The sequence below is a fragment of the Bactrocera dorsalis genome, unplaced genomic scaffold, assembly GCF_023373825.1.
Source record: "Bactrocera dorsalis isolate Fly_Bdor unplaced genomic scaffold, ASM2337382v1 BdCtg074, whole genome shotgun sequence".
Lineage (NCBI taxonomy): Eukaryota > Metazoa > Arthropoda > Insecta > Diptera > Tephritidae > Bactrocera > Bactrocera dorsalis.
In genome coordinates this window covers 23,075-36,573 of record NW_026038125.1, presented here as the reverse complement: position 1 = coordinate 36,573, position 13,499 = coordinate 23,075, and the positions used below count along the sequence as shown (strand labels likewise).

Sequence of the window (13,499 nt, the reverse complement as noted above, 5' to 3'; positions counted from 1 at the left end):
ACAAGTTAAGAAAATCAAAAAAAGGTGAATATAATAAAAAGTGACTTTCTAGCGTTATTTTTTAACATTTGACTATTTGATGTTTCAATGAGGAAAAAACACTACTGCTTTATGCACTTTATGGCTATTCGCTTGAAGTTCGGTAGGTCCATTTGAATAAAAATTAGAGTTTATTTTCGTGAGCGTCCGTTTTTTCCAAGGCCATTTTATTGTTCAGTGAAACAAAGACGTTAATTACGTTTGCGTTTTGCGCACAACGCATCGAAACCAGCATACATACATATTTACATGTACATCAATGCGGTTATGCTTATAGGAATGTTTGGTTTAGAAATTATAATTCAAAAATGCATATAATAAATAGTATGTACTGTTCCTGATACTTACAAAATTAAAAAAAAATACGAAAAAATTTTATTTCGACTACACTGAAGCTATAATACCCTTAACCGGAGCATTTCTGGCAGCAATGCAGAAATATGTGTATATGTGCATCTGGTCCAATAAAAGTTTTCCTTACAAGTACTTATTGTCAATCGATCAGCTTGTTATAATACTCCGATATTGGCGGTTCCATCAAATCAGCAGCTTCTTGGAGAGAAAACGACGTTGGCCAAATTTCAAAGCAAAATTTTAACAGCTGAAGGACTAGTTCACGTACATACGGACGGACACGTCCATATCGCCTCTGCTCGTCACGCTGATAATTTATATAAATGCGTACAAGAATATATTTAATCAGTGCTCCACCGTTTCTTTCAGGTTTCCAGGAGCTTCATGGCGAACTTAGTCTATCCTCTTCGGAGCTTAATAAACTTTACGCCTGGGGCAGGAAAATTTAAAAGAATCTTTAATATGGTAAATGTCCAGTGGTGGTCTATAGAATATAATATCTCTCACAATTTTTATTTACATATGTACAGATATGAGAAATACTTACATATTTTAGGGAACAATCTTTCATGTATAGAATTTCGAAATTTTTGATATTGATTACTGAATAATGATTAAGATGTTTTCAACTAGTCATCTTTTGTCTCGAATTCAACAGCAAATTAAAAATGGCATTATTGGTTATGTTTGTGCAATATCTTTTTGCCATTACCTACGAAATATCTAATATATTTCGAACTTGATGAAAATATTTGTTTCTTTCTTAAAAAAAAACATACGGAATTATTTCAAGACATAGCTGGCGATATTACATACATATGTTTGTAAAAAAAAAATAATTACCTGGTGTAATCGGTGGATGTAAAGTTAAAAGAGATTATATATGTATATTCATATAAGAATGAAAGGAGCTTATAATTAGAATGCTTGGAATGTTTGGCTCTAGTATTTATTCTGTAAATTACATTGTGGATACTTGTATGCACATTCATAGATACATATCTACTTATGTATGTGAAATGGTATCATGACAATCAGAAATTCATAAAGCAGGGAATTCACAAAAAATAATAATACCGAGTTGGTTTTCACAGCGAAGGAAACTCAAAAATTTAATATGCTGACCAATGAAAAACTTAGAACCCAGTAAATGGGGGCTTAGGTCACAGTATGTGCATATATACATATGTATGTCTGTATGCATGCTCGCTTATACACTCGTATCCATACAAACAGCTTTGCAAACTTAAATGGGATATCATGAATGTAGAAGTCCACATTTATGTATGTATAAGTACACACATGCATACCTTTTGCACATATTTATATGCTGATAACAATGTGTTAGTACATATCCAGATGCATAAAATTGTATGCATATGTATATGTATGTACATATGTGTATGCTATGCCCAACAAAAACATCATCTATGTAATATTAAAGACAGTTTTCATAATGCAAAATGTACTTACATACACACATACGGATTTGTGCTCGTAGGTAAATGGATATATGCACAAGTGTGTGTGCATTCAAATAGGCATGTGCATGTAAATATTAAATTCAGTTCCAATAGTGCTTTCGCCACCCTAGCCAACAGCCACCAGCCGCCAACCGCCAGCCATCCGCAGACGCAGCAGAGCAGAAGCAGCAGCAGCAGCAGTTGACATCAACAATCCCCATCGCTCCAAACAGCCGACATTCAAGTGCAAGCGCTTATGGCGAATGGCGAATGGCGTTGGCGAGCCCCGCTTGTGCTTCTTTGTTCTCTGCTTGTTCCGCTGCGCACAACAGCCTCAGCAAATAAAATCACTAAATTTAAATTTTAAGCCACACCCACTGTGTCAGTCAGTTAGTGGCGGTAGCCGCACAATCCAATGGGTATAGTAAAATTTTAAAATGTATAAAATGTTGTTGGCGCGTGCTTTACAATCTCATTTGCCACACAAACACATACAAACTTATGCACATGTGCAGAAGTTGCCATACAAACAGACGTCACCCAAACACCACACTTTGGCTTCATACCTTACCGAGAGTTAGACTCTCTCCACGAACTCGGCTCGAGTGCAGCACAACACACTCACTCACCGACCAAACCAACACACTCACAAATGCCATGCACTCTCTGAGAATGATGAGCATTTGCGCTCAACTGCGCTGGAGCGCATGTGGAACCCATTTGATCCACATGGGGGATGTGGCTAAGAGCACGTCTCCTATTTGATTAAAATATGAAATATGTTAATCTTAGAGGTATAATGGGAAGATTCTATTTGAACAATGTCGGAGGTGTAAATAATAAAAAAAATTGATCTTCAATTCTTCTTTTTTCATGCTTTCTTATTTGCTACATTCGCTACAATGCTTGCCTCTCTTTGAGCGCATAGCTCACAGCTCTGTAAGTATGTGTGTTGTATCCGCAATGATTCGCACTCATTCATTGTCGGATGTGGAGCATTTGAAAAGCAGCGATGTCAGTTGGGGTTTTGTTGCTAAACTTGTTAAACGCGTTTTGTTTTACGGATTCTCTAGCAAACATAGAGCCATTCGCATTCGTATTCGCATTCGCCGGTTGTGAGTAGAATTCGATTCTTTTGTGGACTTCATCCCCGAAACGACACTTCAAGTAACGCATATCCATGTTTCCCCTAGTGCGAGAACTCTAAAGAAAGACAAAATTTGCCAAAGCAAGAAAACAGAAAGAGTGAAATCATATAGAAACGTACCCGGAGTTTGGGGTAGAAATGAGAATTTGCCATCTCAAACTCGGAAAGTGTTCAATCAAGTAAGAAAATGCAAATGCGACTGCACATACACCAACCAACTTGTATCGCCGTATGTAGGAACGTATACATTAATGTGTCAAACTTTTGGCGAACGCAATAAACTAAGTTCATGGGAATCATAAGGAAGACCGGCCAAAACAGTTGTAATTCAGTCACGCTAAGTGTCGGACCTTCGAACAGTTGAGCCTCCAACAATTTGAATATCGAAGATTGTCTGCTGAAACACATTTCCACCGCCGTTGACATCCTGACACTCGAATAAAACTACACGAAAACGCAGTAAGAAAATAACATACCGAGTGTACGAGCAGGAACTCGATTGCATTGCATTGCACTAATCGAGTACTGCACATGCATAAGTATATGTGTCATCAGCTCCACGAGCATTTCACAGTTTAACTGTTCAACGGCGATAAAGTGACTCCAATATATCCGTCTAAGACACGAAACATCTGATTACACGGCAAGCGCGTGAAAACTCGAGCCAGTTAGTTGATAACAACAACAACGATTCATAATCATTAGTAAACATTATTGGAAAGCTTAGCCAGCGGCGTCGAGAATCGAGCGTCGAGCATCGAGGTGTTTTGTGGGAAATCATCTTATCGGTATTTTAGTTTTCTGCGAAACACAAACGCGCTAGGTCACGCTCACCACACAAGCGCTCAGACACTCGAGCGGAAAACAACTCCGAGTACATATGTGAAAAATAATAAAGTAGAGTACGTGTACATCGAACGCAAAAACAAACTTAAACATTCCCTCGGTTGCTCCATTAGTTATAAATATAAACAGTATAGTGACAACAAATAACTGCTTTAAATAATATCGAGTTAGTTTAGATATAATAATTAGATAATTGATCGGAAAAGCAAAATATTTCGGTGCATAATTCGTGAAAATGGTTATGTCGGAGTTACGTTGGAGCACTGGACCTAAAGACAATAACAATTCGCTGAAGCATGATTTGTTGAAAACACCGACAAGTGGGCACATAATGCAGAATAGATGTAAGTAAATACGAGTATATCCTACATATTCATACATATTGTGGCATGTGGCCCCATTAAGTTGCATTGTTTTGAAGTGTTGTCTTTGCATGAATTACTAACTTAAATTAAGTGATAAATATTGTTGACTTTTGTTAGTTCACGCACTTACTTACTCAAGTTTTCAAATTTAGATAACAAAACCCATAAGAAAATCACAAGAAGAATGTAATTAAAGTCCTAAGCTTTAGAAAATCGTCTTGGGGTCAAGCAACAGGAGGTTAAATTATATGGTTATGGTAGCTTGATGTGTGTTAAATATCTAAAAGGGAATCATTTTCGTTGACGGAAAATGCTCGGATTTTAAAGAGAATTAAAAAGGAAGAACGCAGCTCTCTAGTGGATATCTAGTTATTTGTTTTGTGCAGAACTTTTTTCCAACGCCTCGCATTTAGCCAAAACATTCAGTTAGCTACATATGTAAAGGTTGAATATAAGTGCAGTATTTGTTCGAATCGGAAAAGCGCTATGGAAAGCTAATTATGTGTACAATTCGATGATTTTCTGAGGGAAGAAACTGTTTTCGCTCTTCACTAAAACCCTTAAATTTTAATAACAACAGACGAATAATTAGAAAATTAAACGTGCTGAAATATTTAACTCTATAATGAAATATATTATAAGAAAAACTGATGTTTTCCATTCTCTATCGAGTACATACTTAGGATGTACATACAAACATACATATGTGCGAATTATATATTGCTTTAAATATTGTATATGCATTTATAACGACCGCACACCACACAGACCACAAACTGTAATATGCTCCACTTATGTACATATGCACATATATGTATGTTTGTATATACATATATTTATATTTCAGCAAATCACTTCTTAATTTAATCGCAAATGTTATAACAGTTAGACGTCCATATTTTGTCAGGTTACATGCCCATTATTCAGAACAATTGACAATTGTGTTCCGTTACATGAGCTTGGTACTCATTTTAGGTTATTAATAATGACTACTGCCGCAATAAATCTGGCAATCGGCTAATAAACTGCCAGTAGGGGATAGTTGTTGGTGGAAACAAGTCGATATGGCACTTTGGGCGCAATTTCCGTAAGACTTTAACAGTTACTTATTTGTCGACGGCGATCGTCGCACTATGATCCAACTCTTACATTTACCAATACACACACACACACACGAACGCCATTATGAAGCCCATAGTCCAGCTACACCTCCCCACAGCCACCGGAGCCCCATTATCAATGCTTTCTTTTGAGTTCACACATTGTGCTAATCATTTTTATTAATAAGCGCTGAGCACTTTGACTGAAATCTCGATTTCTTATCGAGCGTTTCGCCAATGACTTTATTTTCGTTTGTCATGGGCACATTTTTGTGGGCTTTTTAATTTGCTCCTACCATACAAGTATGCTGCCGCTTTTCCTTCGGCTGTGCGTGTGCGCGTGTGTGTATGCAAGCCAATTCTTCATTTAGTTTGTGATCTAGTCATAATTGATGTCACTGGTGGTTTGTTTAACCATCTGAGAATTTATTTTACCTTATTGTACAATTGTACAGTTTTTGACAACTATATTGATTATCCGTTAGATTGTCGTCGTCAGATAGGTGGCAGTTTTAACAGCGCAATGGTAATGTTCAGTACACTACGTAAATATCTAATTATTATTTTTAAATTGATTACGCATTATATTTCAGACAGCTATTTTAATATGAAGTTTGCATCGCAGATAAATGTTATAAATAATATTTAGACAGACGGGAAGTAATATATTATCTATGTGGAGGGAGGAGAAACTCTTTGTTTATAAAAATTAATTTAAACGATTCCATCAATTAAATAAAATGTAGCGAAAGCAGCAGAAATCATTATAATTGCGCCCCGCCGACGGTTTTTGCCTCTTGTTGGCTTGACATGCCCACTATTCAAAGCAACACTTGGTCCTTGCTTGAGTAAAGTGTATGGCTTAATGCATACTTAACATACATACATACATATACATACATATATGCAGAACATGATAAGCACCTTGATGTGTATTTACGTCCGCAGATGTATGGGTATATGTATGGGCATTTTCTGAACATTAATGCAACCATAAATGCACAACATTGTTAGTGTTTCTATTTTGAAGGCTAACATTAATATTGTAACAGGAATTGAAGCGCACTCCAAAAGCTCGTAAAAATGAAAAATACCGTTGCGTTTTACATAGTTGCATATTTAAATGGATTTGTGGATGAATCACGGCGAATCTTTGGTAATGGCTACTTGGACAGCTTAGCTGGAATCGGCCGAACCCTAAAATGCATTGCATTGCCGGCATACCATAGAAGCACATATGCATTTCCGAATCTGTAGCGTGACTCGATTTTGTTTCTAACTGATGGTGCAAAAATCACATTTTAAGGCAAAAAAAAAAATATTTTATGTCTATGACCTCCGTGCGGAATACAACTGCCAACCATTGAGTTGAAATGCTACTGTGGTTCATATCAGTGCCTTTAGGAGGTTACATGGGTTTCATTGAGCAAAAAGTTAAATAATTTCTTTTTTTTATATAAAATATTAAATATTTTGTTCAAACTTTTTATTATTCCAAATATATATATCGTTCAAGACCTTGTCAATTATATCTCGAAGACTTCTGTAATATTTAATAAGGATCGGTTGAGTAGTTCCCGAGATATCTTGACAACCGACTTTGAAACACACAGTTTCGAGAAATTAAATGACTATATAGCGGACCTCGAACGCGCAATTTTTGAAGACTGTATCCCCAAAACTCAGATCAACTTGAAAATTTAAGAAAATATTCTAGAGATATTTTAGAATTAAATAAGAAGAAAGAAGAAGAATTAATTTTTTTTTATGTATATGTTTGTATGTTTTTATTTAACACGTTCCAGGTTTTAATAAAAAAAAAATTTCTTATTGAAAACTATTTGGTTCTAAACACGAATATTTATATGTATGTTTTTTTGGCTTTCAGATATCAGCCGATTGGCTCGATCGCCCTCGCCACTGCAATATCCTGGTAAGTCCTTCTTATTTACTTATTCAATTAATTTGCTGGTTTGGTGAACGGAACTTTCAACAATACCACAAGTATGACCAATAAAAGTACCGAAAAAATTAAAAAAAGCTGATAGTTCAACTCAGAGAATTCCAGTCCAAAACATAGTGATTCAAGAAGTTCATTAATGTTTAACGGCATAACGTACAGAATTTTACCGGTGGAGCACCTGATTTGAACTGGACTTATGCTGTTCTTCCGTTCAAGAATTGAGCAAGTTTTTATTGCATAGGTAACTAGCAGTGCAGATTAATTGCTAGTAGGGAAACTGCGTCAGGCCGCAAATCCTATTGCCGTTAGATGTTATACCACAACGTTATCACAACTCCCAAGCATACGAGTATATGTGTGTATGTGTGAATCTTTTAGGTTCATAAGAAATTTTGTATCGCTTGCGCCCCTCCCGTGTTCTTCACTAGCTCATCTCCACGGCTGCTCGGCTCGGACAAAGCAAGCTGGTGTGTGATAAAATTACGATTTGTCTTTCAATGCCGCACCATATGAAAATGCTAAACAGACCTTCGGACCAAGAGACCTTCTGTTGCTGTTTACTGTTGTAAAACATCTGCTCTCATACACACTCGCTGCAATAAATATTCGCTTAGTTGGAAGCAGACTTTTTGAGGGCTCAAATGAAATCGAAATGAATCAATTTTTGTAGCTCATATTGTTTTCAACGATTCAACGATGAATGGTGGAATGAACATATTTATTTTATAGTACTATTAGATGCTTTTGCTTTTGTGTGAGCAGCACACGCGGATGTGCACACACACGTACTTGAGGAGCTGAGGCGGAGCTCGCAACCCTTGCCTGGAGTGTCTAGCGCAGCACGCGAGTGCAGTGCAAACAACATACATACAAGCAATGTAACAAACTCGCGTGCAAACAAACATATAAGTTAATAAATGCACACACACCTAGGCACATATGGTATATGAGGGTTAGGAATGCTGGTAGGGTAGGGAACATGGGCTCGACCCTTTCGTCGCTGCCGTTGTTGTCGTAAACGACACGCGTCTTTCGCACTTTCGATTTTCACTCCTTCAATAACAAGAAAATGAAATCTGTCGCTACTTGACTACTTTGACTTTAAGAAGGTTCGTATAAACTTGTATGTGAGGATCAAAGGATGATCGCACTAAAAGGCTGTTTAGTTATCATAACAAGCAATCGATTGAGTGACGATCCTGCGGGTATTGTCCCTTCAAATCTGAGGAGCTGCCATCAGCGCTTTTCACCTTGAAAAAGGAGGTGCAAGAGCGCCAGGCTGAGGCCATCATTAGGTCCATTTCGCTCCTGCCAGATGCAGTTACACCTACACATCGTGTTTCGGAATTTTATTCGACAGAAATGTAGCTCTTTCGTAATTTTCTTCAAAAAGTGCTACTGTAAGAGAGACTTCATATTAGGTTATGTTGATGATTAATATTGGCCTTAATAGTGTAATAAGTCTACTACCAATAGGTGCACGACCTCCACAAGTAAGAGGTAGGGCTGCTCAAATCTTCATCCGTGTGCATTTAGTAGTTCAATATGATGTTTCGGTTGACACTCGATTTAGCAAGTCCAATAAGGCACATTTTAAATTTGGGTATGTTTTCAGTTATTCATACATACTCATATTTATATTCAGTTATATGAGAGCATATTATCCGGAATAACTGTGTAAAGCGGTGTATGTAAATTTAATATTCAAGCGGTTCATTATTATTCATAACCCTATTCGATGTATGTGGGGTCAAGAATTTGCAATTCACACTTGGCTGCATTTGGGGTTTCGTGGTGCGAGTGCGAGATTTCTACAAATCGGGGTATCCTTTCCGTTGCTGAATTCCGACTTTTTATGAGAGCACATATTGAAAATGAGTATGTAAATATGTAGTCTCATCAGAAATTCGCATGGAAAATGCAAAAATGTGTGTGTTGGTGCACACGCAGTTATGTTTGGTGTGCCTTTTTCGCTCTGCCCCACATGCAGAGATTTGCCAATATTTGCTGCTATGTGATTGAATTTACATATTTTCAGATTCCTTTACGAGTGCAGGCGCTCTTATTGGGATTGCATGCAAACCATGCAAACTTGGGCCACATGCTACTGACCAATCTGTGCTTTTATGGGATGAGTCCAAAGGACAGTGGCGCGCGCCAAAATGGCTTAGCTTAGGGGTATGTGTTTGAATTTCTGCTAGAAGCTGACGACAAATGCACAGACTAAAGACATTCTGTAAGGTTTCTAATTAGGGCTGTATTTCAAGCGTAGACTTTCTCCCCCCTTGTGCTTAGAATCGCATGTGGTAAGTGGCGCCACTGCTTTTACCTCTTCGCATATGTAGTCAGCACATCATCTGAATACCAAATATTGCACGTACATTTATTTAAAGGAGTATGTAAAAATTGAGAATTCTCCAAATGGTCAGCAACATATGGGAACGGAATTACGACCACGGTCCGTTCAGTCAAGTAAGTCATCAAATCTGAAAAGGACTTTACGGCCACATGATAAATGAATGCATGCGTGCCTGTGGGTATGTAAATGTGCATTGCAAGAGCTTACATACAAGCGTTTACTATTCAAATTCTATTCAAATATTTCACAGTCATTCAATTGACATGGAGGTACTATGTATAGAACTATGAGCAGAAAATAGTAAGGCTTTGTTCGTAATTTAAAAATTATTAATTTATACTTCAAAATCTATGTTGTCTCCCTTAAAGTTATCCAACTTGACCTTAATACACTTGTGGCAACGTTTTTTCCAATCCTCGGACCATTTTTAAAGTCGATTTTCGGAATAACCTTCAATGCGCGTAGCGATTCACAACTCACGTAGGTTCAATGTAATAGGCGACTGTGCATTATCGTGGTCCAAAGACCAAGAGTTGTCGGTTCATTATTCCTGCCTCTTTTTACTCATAGCTTCGCACACACGACGCATACGACTCAAATAGTATTCCTTGTTGACAGTTTGGCGGGTCGGAAGGAATTCGGAGTACACCACTCTCGATAATCGAAGAAAACTGTCAATATAACCTTGATTTTCGAACTGCTTTGACGGTGTTTTTTCGGATTCGGCTCATATTCGCCACGATATTCGGTCGACTGATCGTCTGCTTCCGGGTTGTAAGCATAAATCTAAGACTAGTCGCTAGTGATAATACGTTTTATTTAATCCTGGAAGTCGGCAAGCATTGTTTCATAAACGTTAACGCGACGTTGTTTTTTTCGAAAAAAAATTAAGTGATTTCGGAACCAATCGTCCTTTTACTTTTCTTAAACCCAAATAATCTTTCAAAATGGTTTTCACTGATCCTTCCGATACTCCAACGTTGCCAGTAAGATCTTTGACAGTTAATCGTCGATTTTCAAGCATTAACTCCTTTATTTTATTGATGTGTTGATCATAATTTGGTGTCGATGGCCGTAGTTCCTCGTCGCTGCGTTCTCGACCTTCTTTGAATAATTACCAATCAAATTCTCATCTTTCTGAAAGTTTTGGCACCAGAATTTTGATTCCGTACACAAAATTTAATGGAACTTGTTTGTTGAATAATTTCATTCATCGTAAAAAACGCCGAATGAACTTTATGTATTTTAGAAAGACAAGCGTATACTAAACACTACTGACTATGTGATTAGACTTTTGGCACGGATGTCACTGACAGTCACACTAACCCAGAAAAAAATACTTCGACGAATTTGGGATACGCGTTTAAATATTAATCGACTTATATAGGATTATACAAATAGCCTAAATATTATATTGGTAAGTTTCTGGATGATACTCAAAGAGCTAAATGCATGGGCAAACTGATTGACGATTGACCGTCTGGTGCCTTGATTTGGCAGTTGATCACTGTTTAATACCGTAGTTTTCATTTGAAAGCCTGGAACAAGTCGCGCAATTGAATAATTTGTAAATTTGTAAGTTTCATATAAATATATACTCGTATTTATTTATACATATGTATAGTATGTCTACGCGTTCGAATTTTTCTTTGAGGTGGCTACTTCAGATCTTTAAAATTCAAAAACTCAAACATTTGAATGGCGAAATGAAAAGAAAACACCAAAACAGCATTTCGTCGCCAATATTGTCACTCTCATTCCCACTCCCGTCGCGTCGCATGAAACCGAGAAACCGAAATATGCACATTTTCACAAAACAACTGTCGATTGCGACATCGGTGCGCCTGAACGTGGGCTATTTGCGAAAGATTTTCACTTATTTATGCCGCCGCAGAGGGCGGGAGCGGGGAGCGGGGAGCGAAGGTTGAAACTCAGCGGACTATGAAATTGACCACATTTAAAAATGAGAATGAAAATGAAAATGAAAAAAACATAGTGTGTAGTTTTCTTTGCGCTTTCCTCCGCATTTCGCATAGGGAAATTGTGTTTGCTTATGCTAAAATTATGCAAAAGGTGTAAGCATTGACGTTTCAACCACTCGTGCCATGTGTGGGTTCCGTCTCTTCACAGGGATGTAGCGCACACACACACACACCCACACGCTTTAAATATGCTCACATGTGTATGCCGGGAACTTTGCATAGTTAAGTTGAATTTTTATGAAGCGTTAAACTAACACAAAATGGTCATTTACAAAGTAACCAAAGTCTGAAAGGAGTTTATGTGCTCCGCATAAGTAAACATATCGATTGAGCTCACATCAAAGGAGCACGTGCGAACTGAAAGGTTTTCCAAGTATTTGCCCGAAAATTTACATTTACATTTTCATTTTACTTTTAATTTGCATTTATATTTCTTAAATGGTTACCATTAAGGCATCAAATTAACCCCCATTCTTCTTTCGTTTCAACGCTTCAGCGTCCGATTGTGGGGACAATAATTCGGTAGCGGGGAATTCGAGTGATCGCTGCTTGTCACCGCAGAGTCCGCCTATATTTGCTACGCCACAGGACGAACACCAACAACATCAGCTGCCAACTCTAAAGTCCCACTTGTTGGATGTGTTGAACCGAGGCGACACTACGTTGGAGTGCAAATTAGGTGTTGCCAAAGATGTTGAGCATATGAGGGACACAGAGTCCGGTGCGCTTAACTTAACCAGTGAAAGTTCGCGACAAAGTTTGCAATCACCGTCACCGTCATTGAAATCGTTGCGCGCCGGCCGCTCTACACCTACAACGACCGCTTGCGAAAGTGCGGCACCCTGTTTTACTAACAACACATATCCAATGCCAAATATTTCCTCGCAACAGGCGCAACTTGCTGTGGCGGCGAGCGCAGGCCTGGGTCTTGGCAGTCCGCTGTTTCCCCACGCACTCAACACCTCGATCTCACCGCAAGACTTTACACAGTTCCAGCAGGCACTACAACAGCAGCAAACCGCACTGCACCAACAATTCCAGAGCTATATAGAGATTTTGCGCAGCGGTTCGTTAGGCATATCGCCAGATGACCCGAGCATGGCCACTCAAGTTGCTGCCGCTCAGTTCCTATTTCACAGCCGTGTACAGGCGCTCACTCAAGCAACCCAGCAACTGCAGTCTCTTCAGAAGCAGCAGGAATTACAGAAACAATCCCATCTTCAGCATCAACAACAACAGAGAGAAGAAACTTCAAAATCTTGTAATTTGCACACCTCAACGCCGGCCCACACGCCCGTACAAAGTCCCGCATCATCTCCACTGCCGCTACAAACGAATTTTAATATGAATGCGCATAGTCAAATAACGCCACCCAACCCGGGCACTAGTCTGAAAGTGAGTGGGATTCTTACGCCGAATACAATTAGCGGCGCCCCACAAACGCCTCAAATGCTAAAACATGCTGGCGCCGCTCAACGCTTGGCTGGGGAACCGTCGCCAGAGGAAACCACAGATCTCGAAGAGCTTGAACAGTTCGCCAAAACTTTTAAGCAACGTCGCATCAAGTTGGGCTTCACGCAAGGCGATGTCGGCCTAGCCATGGGCAAACTCTACGGCAATGACTTTTCACAGACGACGATTTCGCGTTTCGAAGCCTTAAATCTGAGTTTTAAGAATATGTGCAAGTTGAAACCACTGCTGCAGAAATGGCTGGAAGACGCTGATCGAACGATACAGGCGACTGGAGGGTAAGTGTTTTCAAAACCTACAAATCAAGTACATAAATTTCAATTAAGAGCGCGCGATATCGTCTTTAGGACGATAAACAACGACAACAATTGTAGAAAGCTTTAGACTCGAATGGTATAATCGATGGGAGGG

The 13,499-nt window shown here is 38.6% G+C and overlaps 1 protein-coding gene and 1 long non-coding RNA gene across 3 annotated transcripts in view; one reads left to right on the top strand and one right to left on the bottom strand.

Annotated features, from left to right (window-relative positions):
- The window catches only part of LOC115066395 (uncharacterized), a 68,654-nt gene that overhangs the window by 38,421 nt on the left and 16,734 nt on the right, over window positions 1-13,499 (bottom strand). The gene's annotated exons all lie outside the window — the stretch shown is intronic.
- LOC105229273 (protein nubbin) overlaps window positions 1-13,499 on the top strand; it is a 44,982-nt gene that overhangs the window by 29,991 nt on the left and 1,492 nt on the right. The window contains exons 1-3 of one of the 2 annotated variants that reach the window (XM_011209444.4): window positions 2,859-4,193; window positions 7,203-7,247; window positions 12,115-13,366. In XM_011209444.4, the coding sequence (XP_011207746.2) occupies window positions 4,085-4,193; window positions 7,203-7,247; window positions 12,115-13,366 (1,406 nt within the window). In that variant the 5' untranslated portion in view covers window positions 2,859-4,084. Of the gene's footprint in view, window positions 1-2,858; window positions 4,194-7,202; window positions 7,248-12,114; window positions 13,367-13,499 lie in introns of those variants that run through there. The other variant, XM_011209443.4, reaches the window with a different exon arrangement.